The 21,175-nt window shown below is 36.8% G+C and overlaps 1 protein-coding gene across 13 annotated transcripts in view; it reads left to right on the top strand.

Moving 5' to 3' along the window:
* Positions 1–21,175, top strand: part of PPFIBP2 (PPFIA binding protein 2) — a 105,109-nt gene that overhangs the window by 46,197 nt on the left and 37,737 nt on the right. For 9 of the 13 annotated variants that reach the window (XM_034065799.1, XM_031050439.2, XM_031050437.2 and 6 more), the window contains 2 exons: positions 9,000–9,089; positions 13,302–13,415. In XM_034065799.1, coding sequence (XP_033921690.1) covers positions 9,000–9,089; positions 13,302–13,415 — 204 coding nt within the window. Of the gene's footprint in view, positions 1–5,030; positions 5,160–8,999; positions 9,090–13,144; positions 13,242–13,301; positions 13,416–21,175 lie in introns of those variants that run through there. The other 4 variants (XM_031050444.2, XM_031050447.2, XM_031050446.2 and 1 more) reach the window with 4 other exon arrangements.

The raw sequence follows: 21,175 nt of genomic DNA, 5'->3' as shown, positions 1-21,175 counted from the left end.
GTTTTCTCTTTGTAAATGCACTTTAGAAATCTTAGTCAGAAGCCTCAGCCTTGCAAAAGGAAACCTACTGAGTGCCTCAGACATAAAATATTGTAAGTTTCTTTATGAGAAATAAATTAAAGACATTTCTTCATGTAGGAGGAGGAGGCTGGGGGAGAAAAGGGGGGGAGAGGGAGTCAGCTGTCTTTGTCTTTAAAAATGAAACTCTAGGATCAAACTTTGAACAAATGGCAATAGACTCTAGCAAATGCTCATGCTTTCCTGAGATTGTAATACAACAAAGCAAATCCTACATGGGAATCTGGCAAAAAAAGGAGAATATGTTGTTTAGCATATTGTGCTTTAAAATGAAAAAAATTGCTTGCACTAGTTATTTACTTAATAACTTCTTCATCAGGGTAACTGTACGAGACCTTTTAGAATGCCTTTGTTTTGGATAAAAAGGGTGGTACTCTTTTGTTCTGCATGTTACTCTGGCAAAATTATGTTTTTTAAAAAGACAGTGCTGTTAAAATCCAAGTTTTGCGATGAACTGTCCGAATATGAATTAACTGCATGAAATTGTTTTTGTCTTCCTTCAGAAGAAAAAAGTATGTTTGTGCAGTTGTCTTGTCACCTTAGAAAAGTCACTTTGTTTTTGTCAGCTTTTAGACTTTTCAGGTTCTAAATATTTATTTGTCAATGTTTGGAATCCATTAATAGGATGTGAATAAATCCTTCACAGTGGACTATATTTAATTGCGATATCAATTGAATTGTGTGTCATACCTTTAAAATCAGTTTTAACTTGTGTGTAATTTTTTTGCAAATTCTATACACTCCATTAATGCTAGTACTTCTGTATGGCACTGGACTAAAACACATGTGGATACATATGTGCATGCACTCTATTTTTCTTTCTGCTAGCTGTATAAACAAAATGTAGGTAAATTCTTAAGTGAAATATGATTAAGGTCTTTAATCTGGGTAGTTTCTTGAATGAGTATTAAATATTCATTTTATAATGTCAGTCTTTAATAACAGCCTGAGAGTCTTGAAGTTAATGTTTACAAAACATTTACATCAGGTTCTGGAAACTTACATTTCTGGAGTGTGGATGTGATTAAATAGAAAATGAGTAGAATAGTGAAGGAGATGAGACAGCAGGAAGTCGCAATGGGTGATGCTATACTGTGAGTTTAACCTGTGCTTTGTGTAGTTAAAGCTAAATACCTCGTTACTGGGTTTTCAGTTCACAAATAAATGTGTTATTTAAATGAGGTTTCAAATACAGTATGTCTGCCACCCTACTTCCTGGTTTAAATCTAATTTCTAGAAGACAGGTTTGCTTACAAAATGCTAAGGTGTACTGTTATCAGGTTGTGTGTGTCCTTGATGAACACACTGAGGCCACTAACATAATGAGAAAAGGCTCAAGAAGTAGCTTCAGTGAAGAAAGCCCCACACCGAAATGTTCACAGATGAAGGGTTAGCAGAGAGTGTCTTCAGGAAGGTTTTCACTACTGTGTTCAGAAAGGATACTGTGTTCAAACGTAGCACAAGTTTTTACAGAAATTAATAATGCTATTACTGTTGTTGCATGTAATCCTTTTGCATAAGGTATGCAAATACTGTTGCTTTTTCTTACAAGCTCTTTAAGGGGGAGAGCACATGTGGGGGAAGGGAACTGAACATGATCTTGCATTGTTCCCAGGAGAACTTAAGCAGTCTGCTCCCAAATTCCTTTGACAAGTGATGTAAAAAAAAAAAAAAAAAAAAAGTTTAAACAATCGATGTTTCTTATTTAATTCTTATGTTCGAGACTCCTAATGTCGCACATTTGGCACTGACTGTGATAGCACATAAAGATTGCAGGCCCTGCAGTCATAAAGTGTTGCTTTTTGGTTGATAATGAAAGTACAAGCCCCTTCCAGAGTAGCAAATGGCACTTAACAGAGGCTAACTGCAACAGACTTCCATAAACCCTTGGTGAATTATGCCAGAGCTGGCTCAAATTTCATTGCTAGCAGGAATCAGGATCAGTTTTGATGTTGCAGTGGTTGGCTAAGCTAGCTTTGCATGGTATCTGTGGCTTGGACTGGGTTATGGCAGCAAACAAATACAAAAATCACGAGATCCAGGCAGGCAAAATGACAGATACAACTGATATTTTCATATGCTTAGAACAGAGGATTTGCTTTTAATCAGTAACATAATGTGTATAGTAGTGTCATAGCCAACAAAGCAGTATTTAAGTCAAATTGGAATAAGGTGTCACCACACTTGAGCTCTTTCCACTGGACTTTCTTGTTGTTAAAATGCCTTGTGGAAATGCTCTGCCAAGAATGGCCATAAGTATGGACAGCATGGACAGCAAAATCTAAGAGCAGATGCACAAAGCCAAAAAACAATTTAGCCTTGTCTCACTTGTGTATGAGGCACAGTTAATGTGTTTTCCTTTGTTTACTGGTCTTTCTCCATTTCACTTTTTTCTTCATTTTGTCAGTAATAAAAAAAATATTAGTCTGCAGTAGTATTTCTCACAAGAGAAAGAACATTCTCTGATAATCTCATACCTAATATCAGAAAGATAAAACTGTGCAATAGGTACAGCTGTACTGTACTTCATGGCGTGTAATAGTTTGATGGCAATTTTAGAACTAGCCTGATTAGTTTATCCTGTCTCAGAAGCTGACATAGGCACATAGTACCGTAAGATGCAGTGGTATAGGAGTTTGTAACAATGCTGATATTTGAGGATATCTTGTTAGTAATACATGAAGGCTGGATAAGAAGATCACAGGAATTAAGGGAGGTATGTCTCTCAGCAACCTATTTCTAGAATGATATGGAAAAGTTCTTGTGTATGTAAAGTGCATTTTCACTATTATAGCTAAGGCAGCACCATAGTTCCCATGAAGCAGTTGATGAGCAGTTTGTGGGAAGTGTTTTGCAGATAAATGATGTTGAGTTCTTTTACAGTGCCTAAGCATAAACGTGTCACTGTTAAGTTTTTGTTGCAAGCTAGGAAACCTGAGACCCCACACACACACCTGAAGCTGACAGTGGCTCATCTTTAGCAAACTTTCTCTGCTTCTCCCAAGTGATTTAGTTGGAGGGTTCACATACAATTTCATCTGTTGTCCTGTTGCTTTAGTCTTATCTTTCTGTTTGGCCTTAAGTGGAATACACCATTCCAAATGAAAATGTCAAAACCCCCATTTTGGTACATAATCATAGAGTTATAGCTACAAATTATTAACAAGCATCAAGAGCATAAATGCTAAGTTTACTACAGACAGTATTATGGACTGTCTACGGATATTGTAAATTTTCTGAGCTATCTGTACTGCAGTAGATAGAGTGTAGCAAAATGGAAGGTCTCTTTCCTCTGGAAAACTTTGTACACTGGTATGATGTTTTATTTTGAAAGGGAGACATCTTCATATGAAGTGGAGGCATCTGATCACTCTTGTAACTTGTTTTAGACTTACCTTTGAAGTGCGTGGAGCATAGAACTCATGGCTCACCTGAAACAAGTATACATTCTTTACGCTTTTCTTTCCTTTCTTTTGGATGCTACTGATAAGCTCTACTAGCAAGAGGTGAAGCAATCAAACCCAAGCTATAGCCATTAAGCTCTGAATATTGAAGGTCAATCTTATAACTTCTTTGATGATATCTTCCTTTAAGTAATGTAACTGTCTGAAAGAGAAAATATGTATTAGAATTAGAATAAAATATCAAACTAAACGAAAAGAATTTTGAGTATATACTTTAACAACAACAGAAACTTACCTACCTTTACTTAATTTCAAACTATATGCTGGTAACTTTTTCAAAGTGGCTGCCACTTTCACTTAACCAACAAGGAAAAACAGCAAATAGAAAATCCTGTTGTTGATTTATTAATTGCCACCAGATGAAAGGCAAGAATTACAGATCCAGAAATCATGTTCCAGCCTTCTCCTCCTCCCTAAGTACACTGAGTGAATGTGCATATATTCACATGGGTGTGTATCTGATGCAGGACTAACATGACAAGAGATGAAATTTGTATTACATCCATAGTCATATCCCAAAATAAAAATATTTACTATGTAGGCCACTTGCTTATACACGATAGCAACTATTGTGACTCATAACATCAATTCTGCTGACCCAGAGGAGTAGTAAGAAATGGAAAATCCACACTCTTCTAGACTGGAAAACTGACTGGTTGATCTCTGCAGGCTGTACTCTGTTTTCAGCTTCTAAACTACAACAGAAGACAGTACATCAAGCATGTCTCTAATGTTCTCCACTAATACAAGTATTATAGTTGCCACAGGCATCTTACTCAATTATCAGTGGAACTGAAGGTGATTCATGTGACTGAATAAGAAGAGAGGAAGGTTATGACATAATCTGTCTTCTGAAAGGCGGGTGACTTGTTGAAAAAGCTTACAAATCACCACTCTGACTGACTGCCAGTTTTCTTTTCCCAGCTCCTCCCCACTGAACAGCCCAGTATGAGATCTATGGCATTAGTGACAGATTTCTGTGTAACTGCTTGCTGATAAATTTCAGTAGTGGTATTTTTTGTTTTAAAATGAGTTGTGTTGGTGATTCTTTGAGCCGAAATTGAAACAGAACACAAGAAGAGCATAAACATATCTTGTATTTGTGCTTGCTTTAAGGGGCTTACTTGTACAGCCTATCAAGATTCAGCTAGAAGTTCTGCTATAGGAGCTTCTGAACAGAAATCAATACAGAAGCTCTCTACAGTGGTTGTTGTTTGTTCTGACAGTAAACTGCATTCTGAATTGTTTCCTATTAAATAAAATTAAGAAAAACATAATGTTCCTGCTTACCAGGGTCTGAGAAGGCTGGTGAAAATTAAGATAGTGATCTGTGTCACTTAAAACGTTTCTTCCCTTTCTTGCCATGCCCTTTTATATTCTTGCTGATTATCCCCATTTTAAGTTAAAGCTGTTGAGTCATACTCTAAAGTCTCCTTTTTTGTGTCATTTATTCTGGAGGATTAAGCCTTTTTCTTGGAAAAGGGCTCTGTAACAACTGGATCATGTAAGTGATACTTCAGGAAGTTTCCAGCAGCTACCAATACTAAGTCCGGGCTGGAGTAAAGAGCACATTCCAGAGAAGAGATTTGGAAACTAAAGATGAAGAAGCTGAAGCAGGTGATGGAATGCAAAGCCTTTTCCCTTTCTTCCCCCCTCCCCCCCACCAACACACTCTTTATTTTTCTAGAACAGGGAGAAACAGTTGATTTGGAACTCTTTTCTGGAAACATTTTATGTTAATATCTGATGGGCATTAAACTATATCCAAAATCTCTATGGAGTCTATAACACAGGTGCTTCAATAAATTGCTTTGCAGCTCCATTAGGCAAAGTATTTATGATATACACTTGACTTTTCATCTGTAATGGTACTATCATCAGCGTAGTTTCAACCATCTTGCCTCAGCATATCTCTCTTTCTACTTTGTTATCATGTGTTCTCATAAACTTTTTTGCATGTTTTATGCTATTGCACTCATTCTTTCATTATAAGAAATATAATCAATATATTTATCCTGTAATTTGTGGAGCCTAGGTAATGATTTTTTGTCTTTAAGGCTACATCTGCTGATATAATATCTCAGTGGACGATCTTGGTGATTCAGCCTTCTGGTCATGCGGTTACACAGGTCTAGTGTTTATTATTTGTGAGCTCTTACATCAACTCAAGTTGTCTGTAGTCTTACTACTTTAGTGTTACAGGTCCTATATTCAGTTGTTGCTGATACGTGTGATATCTAACTATACTTGCTCAGTTGCCTCTCAGTACTGACTTTCACAACTGCAACAGAATGCACTCCAGTCATCCACAGATGACCTTGGTTCATATTACATTGTTTTATCTTGTCTTTATGTATGCTACAAAGATTTCCCAAGTCTTAAACAACTGCTGTGTGTCAATCAGCTGCTTTTATTTAGCAGGTCATTTTATGTCTACTCTACTTCTCTGTTCTTATCTCAGCAGTCTTTAGATGCCCTATTGGCAGGGTTAATTCTCTTTTTCTTCCCCCTTTTCTGTTCACATGGGTGTGATTCATTAAGTTTTACTTGGGAACTGAGTATTGGACTTTCAGCAGAGGATATTTCACACTCAGTGCAGCAGACATCATCAGAGGCTCTACATTTGGTAAATGTAGTGAGTGTAGTAAAATACCTTATTTGTGGTTTAATGTTGGCTTATTTCTTAATTACTGATTATAAAAAATGTTGAATTCTGTTTTGTATTCATGACATTGTTTATGTAAAAATGTGTTGGTAGTAATTTAACTCCCTGTGCCTGTAGGCCAGGGGGAGTGGTTACTGAAATGGTTACAGGTATATTTCTTATATCTAACCTAAAAAAAAATAGCAAATGATGGCTGGAGAAAGGGTATAAAATCTACTTTGATAAACAGTGTTCATCACTAGGTTTTGTCACTAAGAAAATCTTTTCATGCCTATCAGTGTGTACTTGCTACATGTATGGTCTAGGTGCAGGAAAATGAGATGGGCTGGAGTGCTTTTCCTGTGAAGACAGGCAGAGAGAGTTGGGTTTGGTTGTTCATCCTGGAGAAGAGGAGGCTATGGCAAGACCTTAGAGCAGCTTCCAGTGCCTAAAAGGGCCGACAAGAATTCTAAAGAGGGGCTTTTTACAAGCTCCTGTAGTGACAGGACAAGAAGTAACTTGACAGAGGGAAGATTTAGACTAGATACTAGGAAATAATTCTTCCCTGTGAAGGTGGTGAGGCCCTGGCACAGGTTGCCCAGAGAAGTTGTGGATGCCCCATCCCTGGAAGTGTTCAAGCCAGGTTGGATGGGGCTTGGAGCAACCTGGACTGGTAGAAGGTGTTCCTGCCCATGGCAGGGAGTTTGGAACTGGATGAGCTTTAAGGCCTCTTCCAATCCAAACCATTCTATTATTCTGTAATATTATTCAGACAGTGAATGCTGATGAGTGAGATTCTGCATATTCTGTTCTTCAGTGTTCTTGTTGACCCTCTAAACCAGGGATTAAGGAACAAGCTTAGTGAATTTATGGATGATTCTAATTAGGGACTTTGAAACCATACTAAAAGACATGACTGAAGATAAGAGCTTGAGACATAGGAAAGCAATATAAGTAATAGGGTGCAGTTCAGTATAGACTAGTGTAAAGTTATTTCGAGCAGAAACAATGACTAAACACAGGATGAAGAACAAGATGCTAGCTAAATAGCATTAAAGAGGATTAAAAAGGAATCTGGACGTTATGGGTCCTAAGCTGAGAATATATCGGTGTTAGTGTATGGCTAATGTGAAAAGAAATATGGCCCAGGGGTCTGTGAAAAGGTTTTCTCCATTCTAGCTATTTTCAGGTGGAGTCCTGTCTCTCCTCTTAGGCACTTAATTTCAGAAGAAGTCAAGGAACAACTGGTGAAGAGGAACCAAAAGAAAGCAACAAAATAGATCTTGGAAAATTAACCTGTGAGGAAAAGACAGAAAAACTTGTGGGTTTTTTAGTCCAAAAAGGGGGGCCTGCTAATTGGATATCTACAGATGGTCTTCAAATAGGTAAAAATTTTCTGAAGCGACAGGGAGGACTTTTTGTTTTATCCATGGTAATGTGATAAGAACCAGTAGGTTGAAGTTGAAGAAGTGATGGTTCAGGTTAGACTCAAAAAAAAACTGTTTTAATGATTCTAAGAAGTAGATTACTTGTGGGGCTGTGCAATATATTTCTGGAGGGTTTTAAGAGTAGGAATATAAGAATGTTGGAAATAATCATTGGTCCTACGATGAAGTAATGAACCAGATGATCTCTTCAAGTCACATCTGTCCTGTTTGTTGGTGTCTCTATGATTCTCTCAATTCTTTCAAAGAATATCAGAGACAAGGGTGTACAGTTCCTCTTACCTCATGAAGGTACCGCACTTACATCTAGTTCAGCACTTCATGGCTTGGAAAGTATAATTTTCATTGGATAAATATTTGATTTCTTGATTTGCAGTAATTAGCACCATGTTTATTTTCATCATGTTTTACATTTGGGCCTGTAGACCTTAGTGTAAATCAAGAAGAATCCTATCGACAAATCTTCAATTGAAAATGAAAGGACCGTTGGGGAGAAGGATTGTAATTATATTGATGCCATTGTACAAGTAACTACAAGTGAAGAGTCATCTGCAGACTAGTGCAGTTGAAGGGCCCTCAGTGAAGCTGGATTCTTCTGTTAGCTGTTTCAATGGAGTTGGGAAATTAACCAGTAAGGGTTCATGTTACCTTTGAAGCTCTAAGCAAACAGCTCCATTCCCACAATTACACAATGTTTTAGTAGGTTAAAAGCAATGGGACTCTTCTAAAATCTTTAAAATTAATCTGTATATATATGTTTTAATTTTTTTCAGTGATTTTTCTCTCTGGAGTATTAAAATTCATAGGAAATGGGACATTTTGGTTAGGAACAGGCGTGTTTTAGAAGGTCTTGCTCCTTAGAGCCATTTAGAAATCACTAAGTGATTATGTATCTCTACTATATAGTAGTTGCTGAGAAGATTTTGATAATTTCAGTAATTTGTTAATTGCTATCAACAAATGTATGCTTTCAGTAATTTCTAGGAATAGTATAATACATCTGCAATTTTTATCATTTAAAAATAAACACCAAGGTTCCTTGACTTTGGAAAAAGACTGTTGAGACCAGACATTTCAAATTGAATTTTTGGGGATTTTGTCTTGATAAAATGGTATTTACCAATGAAATAATAATTTGCTGGAAAATATCAAATCTATTCTTGCTTGCTGGAAATGAGAAAGTATTCAAAATCCAGCTAAAGAAAGATATTCAAAAGGCTTCATGAATATGAAATAAACAGTTTTGGTCTATAGACACATTTTGCATGTTTTTCATATTGTAACAACTCAATATATTTTTTTTATTAACTATTGTTTGAAATTCTAATATTAACTGTAATAATTCTCATAGGAGCTTTTTCCCCCCAGTCACAGGTGAATCATCATTCATCTAATAATGAAACATATCAAGAAAGATTGGCACGATTAGAAGGTGATAAAGAGTCTCTCATACTGCAGGTATGTCTTAAAGAGAACATTGTCTACGTAGTCAATACTCAGTGAATAAAAGCTGACATGACAGTATTTTCTGTTAAACAAGTGTTAGCAGGTCACCAAATGTAACTAATATTTAATCAGGAATTAATTTATAATTTGTATAATCCATCTGGTTGATTTCATGGTGGGATAGTGTGGTAAAGGGGAAGGGAACAGCAGGAGTAAGAGGGAGATGAATAAAAAAGGGGAAAAGAAAAGAAAACAAAACCATTTTAAATAATGCTGTGTAGTCTAAGGACAGTACTGTGGTAGTGGTTCTCATTCCAGGTTTCCAAGGTTCTCTCTGACACCATCTTTAACTAGGAGGTGTGATCATGAAAATTAGGAAGTAAAATGGAATCGTAAGTTCTTCCAGGTTTCCTGTTTCTCAGTTTACCAAGCCTTTTTCAAACAGATCTGCTGTCCCATGTTAATCCTCCTACTGGGAAAGCAGCTTATACAACTTCATATTAAAAACTCAATATTTTTTTCCTGCATATTTTCACTATTACTGAACTGTACATTACATGTTTTTTAAAACTGAAGCTGGAGAGTCTTTAAATAGTCTTTGCATATCCATTCTCTTTATGCTTACAAAAGCATATTATAAGCATATATCTCTCTTTATATCAAACAAAACTACACTGGGTAGGTGTTCTCCCTACTTTCAGTTACTAGTTTCTGTAAGCATGTTTTATCCTTTATGTTCTGTTCACACTTGTGTTAATTTACTGCTGTTTTTAAATAAATAGTAAATGGTTTGTGAGACATAAGCTTAGGCTTGGTTGGAATTATTATTTTTTTTTCCTGTTAAACTAAAATTACTATTACCAAATTTAGAGGGAAAAAAAAAATCCTGAATGAAAACCAAGTTTCTGTGAATCAGGTCCAGGGAGGCAACATATGTTTATTAGAACACTTTTTATTAATCAAGTGGTTATTAACTTTAACATCTTGATTCTATTAATAATCGGCAGCAACTTTTCACACAGTACATTCACTTCTCGCACAGTTCACTCTCACACATGAGCAATCATAATTGGAGCGACAATTAGGAGGCCAATCCCAGCTGTTTTACTCAGAAGCAGAGGGTTGTACTGATGCACCTGTGGCTTTGTCCCCAAAGGTCTCTGGTGTTTCATCACCTCTGTGTATAGTCCCATAATTTTTGTCTGCATATAGAAGCCACTATTGTTTTGGATGTGGTTCATGCTATGCAGCCACTTGTTGATGGTCAAGTGTCCTGGTGGGCTTGGACAGATTTGGCAGAATCTTGATGTTCAAAGTATATCAGCTTTTGTGGATTTAACAGGACCACTGGTCTCCAGAGCCTGTAAATTCTTGAAGACTCTTCCAGGCTGCTGCTTACTATGTACTTTTGCTGTTCTCATCCTGCTGATTTTTAGTAACTATTTCTTCATCCACACAAATAGATACCTATAGAATGCATCCAGTCATTGGTTGCTCAATGGATGGTTTATTCATGAAGAAGAGGGTTTTATGATGTGGTTTGAAGACCTGCCTAGAGTTTTTTCTCAAAAGGAATGTAGTAAAGTCAGATATAGAAATTGCCACTCTGTTGCCTTTTACTCTCATCACACCCCCATCATTTACTCCCACCACACCTCCATCAAATCAGGAGGCTTAGTCAGTATTTTTGCATTTTCCTATCCTGCTGAGCAGTATTACAGTAGAACTCCTAAAACCCCAGGCAAATAAGATAGGTGAAAACCTCACTCTGGTAGATGAACATCAAAAACAAGAGAAAAAAAGGTGCCAGGATAGAGCTGGGTTTAAAACCTGGTTTATACCAGTTCTCTATATTCTCTCTAGGCAGTCAAATGTGAGGAATGCAGGCGAGCCCCATGCTGAGGTTACACTGGCCTGAGGAAGTCAGCTGGTATAGACCTGCCTCCTGGGTGTGACCATTGGCATGAAGGATGAGAAAGTGATGGGAAACAAAGCACCTCTATTCTGTAGCTTATGTTGAATGGTGCCAATGACTGTGATCCATGTCTGTAATCTGTAGGGCATATGAGGTTGGTAGCACTCCAGTCTTGCATCTGAATTGCTGCAGAAGGGGCAGCTCAAGGCAGGCAGTGCCCACTGTCTCTGTCCACCAAAGCCAAGTCAAACAGTGCACACTGAGACCCACTTCCAGTGTTTAGACTGTAGTGGAGACTGAATATGCTACAGCATCTGGGATACCTTTTCATAGCTTAGTGACTGTGTGTAGGAGCTAATGTACCTCTTTAGGTGCTTGGTTTGTTGTTTCTTTTTTCCCACAAAGTTGTTTTAAACCCTTACACCACTTGATTCTTAGCTAATTTTTCAATACGCCTCACTCTTATTATATTTAAAAAAAATACATTATCCACAGACTGACTTTTGTGGGTGTTACACTGCTAAGGCAAGATGGACTTGCCAGCATAGCATTTGCTAGGGTTACATTCTGTATGTAGCCTACTGATTCTCTGAAGAGTCTGGCAGATGTGGTCCTGAACAGAGGGGAAAATATGAGCTCGAAGTGGCTAATGTGCTTCTCAGCCTAACTACTGGAACATCCAACACATGCTTCTAAAGCTGCTAAGTTTCTATTAAATTCCTTTGCAGGTCATATTTAGCAGACAGTTTTCCTTGCAGGTTGCAATGCTAGTTGGAACCTAACCCGACCATTTAAGTAGAACTGGTTTTCTTTCTCTGGAACCTACATCAGACTGAAGGAGAGGATTGTTTCTTTCTTTCTGCTTTCTGACCTCAGAGGGGTTTGGGTTTTGTGTGTCTGTGTGCGCCATCACTCATTTAATGGAAGCAAAACAAAAATGTAGACAAGCAGCAGACTTCCTTGCAGGAAGTTCTCCCCATGCTCAAGTTTGGATGTATCCCTCTGCCATTTACCTCCACCTACTCCTTCCTGTTTTCTCTCATCCTTCATTCATTTGTACTCTATCCTACAGCCAACTACTTTAAAGGCAAAAAAAAAAAAAAGTAGTCCTCTTTTTCTATGTTTCTCTCCCAGGCATGCTTGTCCTTATGTTTGCAGGCAAAACAAAGAAAGATCACTCAGTCACTCCCTCTGCAGCTTCCCTGAAGTGAACTCAGTTGTTGGTTCTTTGGGGTTTAGAAGTGCTATGTAGTGGGCACATTTCAAAGGGCTCACCTCCACAGACTGTACTTATTTTTTTTAATAAAGATGTTGCAAGGTTGGATGTGAGAACATAGATAAGTTCATTTGGGGCTTTTTGGTTTGGTTGGGTTTTTTTTTTGTTTGTTTGTTTTTGAGATAACATTTTTCTAGTATAATCAAGGCTTTCATATTAATAAGTAGTAAAAATGAACATACAGAGTGTATGTGCTGCTTAATATAGGAATTCAACTGTTCCTTTTCCCTCCCAGATCTTTCTAATGTTATCCTGAGCATAGTTTTTTCAGCTTTCTGAGCTTTGAGTTAGACTGCTGGGCTTTTCTTGTTACACACTCACTGGTCTCTACCACCATTCCCACAGTTCTTTAGCAGTATTACTTATTGTTGCGTTTCTTGGGATTCACTGTCTGTATCTCACATCTTTTGCTTTCATGTTTTGGCTTGCAAAGCTTGGGAATTTTTCTTGGAATAGATCTTTGCTGCTGCTAAAACATGCCTTTTACTCACTGCATTCTTTATAACTGCAGAAGGCTTTATTGATAGGTAAGCACTTTTTCTGTTCTTGTAAGAAGTAAAGTAATTGGTTGGTTTCTGAATGACCAGTTTTATTGTCTTTCTGTTTTAGGGAGTGAAATGCCAATGCCAATGGAACCTGAAATGGCAATGCATGCTTGAAAATATTTTCAGTATCCTATGTTCTTGTTTGGAACTTTCTAATTTTTCAAGACTTTTACTTTTCCATGAACTGTCTGTGGCTACCTATAGGTAGTTTTCCATCTCTTCTAGAAATACCCTTTCTTTCTATATTAAAATAAAAAAAAAATCAGGGGAGGGCTGAGAGGGCGGGGTTAAAGCAAAATATAGGTAAGGCTGGAAAATTGTCTATCTCGGTAGAGCAGGTTGCTGCAGTGCACAAGAGTATTAAATCATTGAGGACTTTAAAAGAGAACTGGCTGTTAAAGTGTGCATTTGGATGTTAATTGTATAAGGTAATTGAAACTTATTTACAGTCAGTTCAGTAGCATTGTGCTTCTCTTCTCAAATTACAGGTGAGTGTTCTTACAGACCAAGTGGAAGCTCAAGGAGAGAAAATCCGGGACTTAGAAATCTGTCTTGAGGGGCATCAGTTGAAACTGAATGCTACAGAAGAAATGCTTCAACAGGTAAAAGTCTGGATTGGGAAGCTTCTTGCATAACCTCCAGCAGAGGGGTGAACATACATGGTCAGCTTGTCTATGTGTGTGTGTTTAGCAACGAGATAAAATGGGGAAAAAAATGCCTCTTTTATTGTTCTCTTGCTGCTTTGTACCTTTCCCCCCGCCCCCCAATAAATGTTTCTTTATTTTCCTGTTGCAAAAATGTTACTGCTGGTTGCATAATACTGTACGTGGCAGCATGTAAAATGAAACTATTGTGTCTTATTTGTACTGTGTTGACGAAGTACATTTGGATATGACTGTTGAGTAACTGGTTAGGCAGGTTAAATGTATCTAATATATGTAGGAGTTATACAATTAAGAAGTTTTATTTAAATATTGTCTGGATTTGTATGGCTTTGAAGTTGAACATGTAGTAAGTTGAAATGAGTTACAGTATCAAGTTTGGCTTTATAACCAGTTGTTCTTAATTTAGGGGCTTTCCACTTATTTTTGAAAGAAAATAAGTGCATAAAGTGCACTAATATGTAGTGCATATTTGAGTTGACAGTTTCAGGATGTGCGATTTAATTTTTGCTTATTCACATTATATGTTGAGGGAGCAGAAGAAATGATAAGTTAAATGCCTTATATGTCATGTGTTACTGCAGAGCTGGCAGGTCTGTTGATGTAAAAGAACTTTCCCCATGCAATTTTCTGTTTTTATGGATGCAGATTATGCACTGGTAATACAGTACATAGTTATCAAAAATAGATTTGAAACTGTAAATAACCCTCAAAATCTATGCCAGAAATTTGCAAGGATAGATATTGTTCCTGATGAACTTACTTCCTCTCCTTACCCAAAATGTCATGTTATAAATTTACTATTTTCATCTATGTGAAATATACTAGTTTTTTCATTAACTAATCATAGGTTTAAGTTACGATAAAGATCCCTATAATATGTATGCTTACAATGGCAGTTTCTATAAGATAAACTTGTATCTTAATCCTTTTAAAGTTATAATTCTCAAAGCTTCTCTAAAAAGAACATTGACTCACACAATTTTTGCAGCCCAAAATATTATACATTATAGAAGTTACATTCTCATATGTAAATGAGGGGATGTTTTTAAAAATGCAACTAGTGAGTGCATTTAGTTTTTCCATGAGATATGAAGTGAAATTCAAAGAACAGTAACTACTTAAGTTATGAAAATCTGTTTTCAAACTTCAGGAAAGCATTCACAATAGTGTAGAAGTTTACTGTTTTAATCTAGAACTAGATAGTTGTTCTGTGACTTCTGCTAAAACTGATTATTGTTTCTGTAACTTAAAATTTTCTGCTCTGATAGTATTCTGAGGAAACCACAAATTTAAAGCCTGATTTAACAGAACACTGAGGCATATGAAAATAGAATATACTACTGCCATGTACATTGCAGTTTCAGTGAAAACATTTTAATCTACCCATGTGGCATTAGGCACATGCACAAATTGCTTATGAAGCTGATCCTAAAGTGATAAGCTGCAAAAGCCTGTACTAAAGCTAAAGAAGTCAGAGAAACTCCAAAATATATTTAACATAACCCTTGAATTTAAATTTTGGTATCACTTTGGGTGGCTATAACTGTTGCCAAATGGCAGTAACTTCAAATTTATTTTATAAATAGTGGGAAATAAGCTCAAATTTGTTGATTGTTTTGTGTTTTGTGTCGTACTTTTGAGATCTTGCATTTGAACATAATTTATAGAAATACTGATAAGCTTGCTTATGCATTGCTAAATTTCTAAGTGACTGATCTCTTATGTTTACAGCATATATGGTAGCTCAAGTTTGGGTGGGTTTTGTTTTGTTTTTTCAAGAGAAAGAATTATGTAGGCCACACCTTGGTAAGGATTTGTGTTTTGTTTAGTCCTATGAGTTTGTCTCTTTGAACTTTGTACAGAGAGATGCACATACGCAAACACATGCTTAGTATTTTAATTTTAGTGAGTGATGTGCTTTCAATAGCTGAACCAAAATTAAAAAATAAATTCAGTGTGGAACTGAGATATTTAAAATCTATTTTCTCAATGGAATGCAAAAAAATTGTGTTAACATTTTAGTTTTGTGAACAGAAAGAGAAGCAAATTAATTAAATACGAGAGGGTGATTAGGGAATGGTATTTGTGGTGTGTTTCTCAGAGAGATTACATCCCCCAGTAAACAGCAGCATATGAAAAACCCAAGTTAGATCTCTGAAAATCCCAATAGTCAGAGAAATTGTATGTTTATTATGGCATTATTTGTCTGTAGTTTATTTTGAAGGTTCTTTTTGCAGTTCACTTTGTTGAAAAGATTACCCTCCAAAGGGAATGATTTGAGATTTGGAGACAAGAGAATAACCTGATTGTGTGAAGATTATGACATTCATGTGAGACATGTGGCCAGTAGGCCTTCTTGCAGTCAATTTGTCAAAAGTAGAGTGAGTATCTGGCCTCAGGGACTTCAGTAGACTGATGGATCAGCCACGTTTTGGGAGAGGTTCAGATCTTCTCAGCCAGCAGTTGCCGTACAAGTGATCATGATGCTTAGTAAAGAAATGAAAGATGCTACTGTCGTCACTAAGTTTTTTCAGTGAAAACTATTTAGTGGGCTTTCAAGACAGTTGCGGGGTTTTTTTGTTTGTTTTTTTTTTTACAGTAGACTAATATTTCTAATAAGAAAAAAATCATCAGCTCTATGTACCTATATAAATGCTCTTGCTTTTCAGAAAGACTTCCATTATATTCCTGCAGTGTATGCAAATCCAGTTTGATTTCATGGTTCCGCTTGCTTATTTATAGTATATTAAATTCCACTGATTTTTACCTTTGTGAACTTAAGTCAACTGCTTTTTCACAATGGAAGATGGAATGATAAAGATAATTGCCCTAGCTTGAAAAATCTTTAATATATATTAGTAGAGCTAAGCTAAATGCAGTATGGATAAGCATATTATTTACTTCTCTGGGAAAAATATAACTGAGTCCAGGGTAAATCTTTTTAATTTTGGGAACTGTAAAAAGAGTGTCTTGATTCTGTGCCTCAAATACTAACATAAAAACAAAAAATCGTACACTTTAAGATAATTTAATGATGGTATCTGATAATTCTGCAACAAAAAGGGTTTGTAATGCTACCCTGCAAAATTGTTTTTGCTGAATCTATGCTAGCAGAAACTTGCCCATTTTTTCAGGGTGGGGTTACTGGCTCAAATCCTTCTGGCTTATGATTTATGCAAAAGTTGTTTTGAACCCTGCTACAAAGTGATTGTGGAAACGCTTCTGAAACAGCAGCTAAAATAAACTTTGTACCAATTACATAAAATTGCTGTTCAGCATTTAGAGTGGGCATCTTGAATATGGAACAGTAGCAACAGATACTGCTGCTTCTTTGCAGAAAACTCCTTATCACTCAGAGGACGGTGCAATATCATTCCCTTAGTCAGAATGTGAACTTCAAGAAATTAATTAAGCCAGTCTGAAGGTTACTGCCACAAAAAGAAGTCCCCATTCTTGTTTCATTTTTCTCCCTGTTCCTAACCATGTGCTTCTGCAACTTATTTTATACTGACCTCATGCTGATCAGACTTTTTTCTCAATGAGTCAAAGCAACCTAACTTGTGGTTTAAAAAGAAGGGGATGCTTTCTGCTGGGTTACTGAGTTAAAACAGCTCACTGTAAAGGTTAAGGTGTCGTATATAGGCGATGATGAGATGTGCATTTGACCTGGCTGTTTATCAAACAAGAGCCAAAGAAAATGCATCTCAGCAGTGTTTGAGAAACAGGAGAATCCTGTGTGGCAGATGCAGAGATGCTCGAGTGTGCACAGTTACAGATAATACTTTCATGAGATGTGATGCTTATAGTGTCAGACTCAACATTTTGCTTTGGTAAGGATACTTGCTCCACTACTAATCGGTAGTAACGGATTAGCATTTTTTATCTAGAAGGTGTTTGCATTCTCTTTCTTTAAAAAAAAAAGTAGGTGTTTGAAAACTCATTAAAGTCAATGGCAAAACTTTAAATCTGTCCTTAAGTATGATTCCGATGTGGGCCAAGGAACACATTTCCCTGATCATCCTTTATTGTAAAATGCTAAGAGATTTTCTGGGGCATGACTGAGAGCAAGACACCAGTTTAGTCTCACTGAATTTCCTTCCAGTGGTATCTCTGGCTTTTTAAAGGGTATGGAAATGCCAGCATGTGTGAACAGTTACTTGCCTTGCCACTTAGCACATAATAATTAATGCCTTTGAAATAATAAAAAAACCAAACCCACACTCCTAGAGTTATCCTATGAAAACAATTTGTGCTGTGGCAGTCTATTCCCAGCATATCAGCTGCTTTAAAATGTACAATTACAGCCAATTGTAGAGAACAATGATGTGTGTGTGTGTCTTGCTCCAAGTTAAGTTTGTGGCATTTCAAGCACTTTAGTCAATTTTAAGATTTTTATTTTTTATTTTTTAAGAGAAGATTGGGTTTGCACATCTGCTATGTTAGCTTGGGGGAGCCTCCTATCAACTTGCTGTCAACTTTTCTTTCTTTTGTACTGTGTATAAATGTAGAATAGAATTGGGAAGCAGAAGTCATTTTTGCTCTATAAATGTGCCTAACCTCTCGTGGTAGGGAATCCACACTGTCAATCTTGACAACTATGTTAAGTCAGTTTGAAAAGTGAATTTTCTGCACATACGGATTTCACCTTCACAAAGGCACTTTTAAGTGCATTTCTTATGGTAATTGTTGTAAGAATATTGTTATTGCTACCCCCATGCTGCATTTGATTAATTTAACAGATCATAGTTCCCATGGAAGTTGTCTGGCATGAAGAAAAAAGCACGCAGTTTAGTTTGCTTTCCCACTGTGTGGCAGTGTCTTTCCTGTACCTGACCTGTATGAAATCCTAGATGTGGTCTGACTGTGTATTTCCACCTTCCAAATTATTTCGGACACAGACGTGCAAGAAGCAATCCCGGGGACCCTTGTCAGATAGTTGCACTGTGTAAATATGGTTGTGTCTTCTGTCAAGTAAATTCTCTTGCAATGTACAAAGTGTTTGGCTTTAGGATTCTTTCTGTCTTAAAAATATGCACACAGAAACTGAAATGCTTGATTGCAAACAGGAGTGAATTTCTGTTTCTCAGGTCCATTTACAGCCAGCTTCTGCCTGGGTGCACGGAGCGGGAGGGAAGTGTGCCAGAGAATGCCCTTTGTGAGGCACAACGGAGAATCTTTAAAAAACCTGTGGATTAAAAGCATGCAGGGAGGAGCTGTATTGAGAATAGGAACTTGAATCCAACACAGTTTACTGTACTGTGTACCTGTTCTGGTTTTGCAGTTGTTTTATACTTGGGAGAGCCAGAATCCTGTCTTGGTTGCAGGGTATAAATCTAGTGTGTATCTCTTTGCTTCTCAGGAACTTTGCTGGCCGGCAAAGATCATTCCTTCAATTTTCAGTTGCCTGAGTTATCTGATCTTAGATGAATTTCAGCACTTGTTTATAGCATGCAGTAACTTCTTGCCAGAAGCTAGCTTAGTGTTTCAGATTTTGAAGCGTACTCTGTGCTGCTCTGGGGTGAGGTGTAAGGTTTTCAGGGTGTGCTCCCAAGTTGTGCAGCATATCTACACAGGTGAGCATTACACTGCTTTGTTATTTTACAGTTAATGTAGGCATGAATCTGCTCCTCAGGTGTATGCTGTTCAAACTGCCAGTGCTGTGGGAAGCTCTGTCCTTTTTTGTTGCTTAACTATATAATGGACAAATGATGAATTGGAGGGCTGTAATTTACTCTCTGCTACTAACTTGCACCATTTCATGGCGATTACACATGTACATTGCTCTCAGCTGTGTTTTCAGTTAAGCAAATATCTTATTTCTACCACAGCTGACACACAGCACTTGAAATGGGCAGTCCTCATGAGCAGTAGTTCTTGGTGAATTTTGCTTCCCAGGTAGGTAGCATGGTCGGTCTTTCTGTCTCTTTTTTTTTTAATTTTAATAAGGATGAAAAGTATGGAATTTTTGAGTGTTGTATTTTGTACAGTGCACAAGTGCAAAATAAGATCTTTGGGGTTTTTTTTCTCCCACTTGACTAAAATCTTACTTATGGTTTCTCAATCAGTGTATGGCATGATTGTTCCTTCTGTTTTGTGGAGTGCTAAATATTATGAAATTTTCTGTGCTTGCAGGTGACAGTCTAGAAAAGTATAGTGTCCTCTTTCTAAGCTGTTTTCTGTCATGTCTTTTTTTATAAGAATTATGTGTTTCCAAGACAACACAATGTGTAATTTATATATATACAGCATATGTCTCAGTTTCATTTGGAATATTGACAAACATGATTAAATACGTGAAAAGTAGACAGTGTAGGTTTTGAAAATACAATTGTGTTTGGAAATAGTTTGCTGTTGATTGATCTGTCTGGCACATGCGTATTGTAGTTTCTCCATGGCTCATCTTTGTAACTATTCTACTTGAAAATAGGTTTTTCACTTTAAATTTAAAAGTTGAGTTTTGAAAAGAGAATTTTGAGTATTGAAATTATACTTATAGCACATATTAAAATTAAAAACAAGTATCTTGTTTTATAAATAAAGTTCCCTAAGATATGTTCTATTTCTGTTCTGTATTTCTGCTCATTGAGATCTTCCTAAAGCTGCTTTAACCCAAATTACCATTTTGCCTGTCTTTATAGTATCATTTTTGCTTTAAAACCAATAACATAAATTTGTATTTTCTTTTCTTACAATTGCATATTTATTCTGGCTGAATTCAAACTGCATCATACCACTGAAATACACCATAATTTCTCCGTAACAAAATGGGTCACATTCTTAATGAGCTGCTCACTGTGAGCATCTGCTTGAAGATGAAAATAATTGCTTCCAGATGTTACCATTTCAAGAGGGGACATTTACTTTAAACGGCACTTTCTTTCAAAGCAGAAGTTAGAGTCTCTAGATGCAAGAGAAATTTTCAGCTGCTTTAAATCAGTGTAGCTCCACTGAAAACAAACTAGGGATGGTTAGCTATTTTGTCTCTTTTAAGGCAAGAGTTTTATGCCAGTTCACACTGGCTGGGAATCTGGTTCTCCATCTTCAGAGCAAACTGCAAAATTTTGTTTGAGTTGATTGAAAAAAAAAACCCAAACTTCAGCTGTTAATGCTGATGGGTGAGTGAGCTTAATGCTCACTTACACCAGGTAGTGTTCTGGTGTTCACCTGGAGCTGCTAAACTCAGCATGAGAGGAGTGAGGTATTAGTCTCTATTGGATAACTAAGCATAAGTTGGGGGTCTGTAGAAAAAATAAGGAATAATGCCAGATGGTGTGCTTGAAGGGTAGATCTTTTGTTAATCTCTAGAGGGATGCCTTATTCAGAAATCTTCCTGTTGTATCATGGAATGCCATGTCAGTGTCAAAAAACCCAACTTCTAAATGATACTTCAGTTCAACAGTGAATAGAGTCTGAGCGGGGCCAAGGTCACCTCACCCTGACAACCTCTTTTGGTGCTCAGTGGCTTTATTTCATATTCTCATTTCTCATTTATAGCTGTCTTTATTTTCAGAAGTCTGATATGTTCACAGCTGTACAGAGCCTGTTCCAATTATGACTGGAATGTGCTACTGTGGAACTTATGCTAATTAGCATCTTTCTGCAAGATAGAGGAGTTACTTGTAATTAGAATTGTAATTTGTACTCACCTCTGTAGAAAGCTGCTACTAGATAGACTTCATTAGGTAGCTGCCTCTGAG

The sequence above is a fragment of the Melopsittacus undulatus genome, chromosome 8 (genome assembly GCF_012275295.1).
Source record: "Melopsittacus undulatus isolate bMelUnd1 chromosome 8, bMelUnd1.mat.Z, whole genome shotgun sequence".
NCBI lineage: Eukaryota > Metazoa > Chordata > Aves > Psittaciformes > Psittaculidae > Melopsittacus > Melopsittacus undulatus.
Note: the sequence above shows the minus strand (reverse complement) of the source record. Positions and strands in the feature narration are given on the sequence as shown.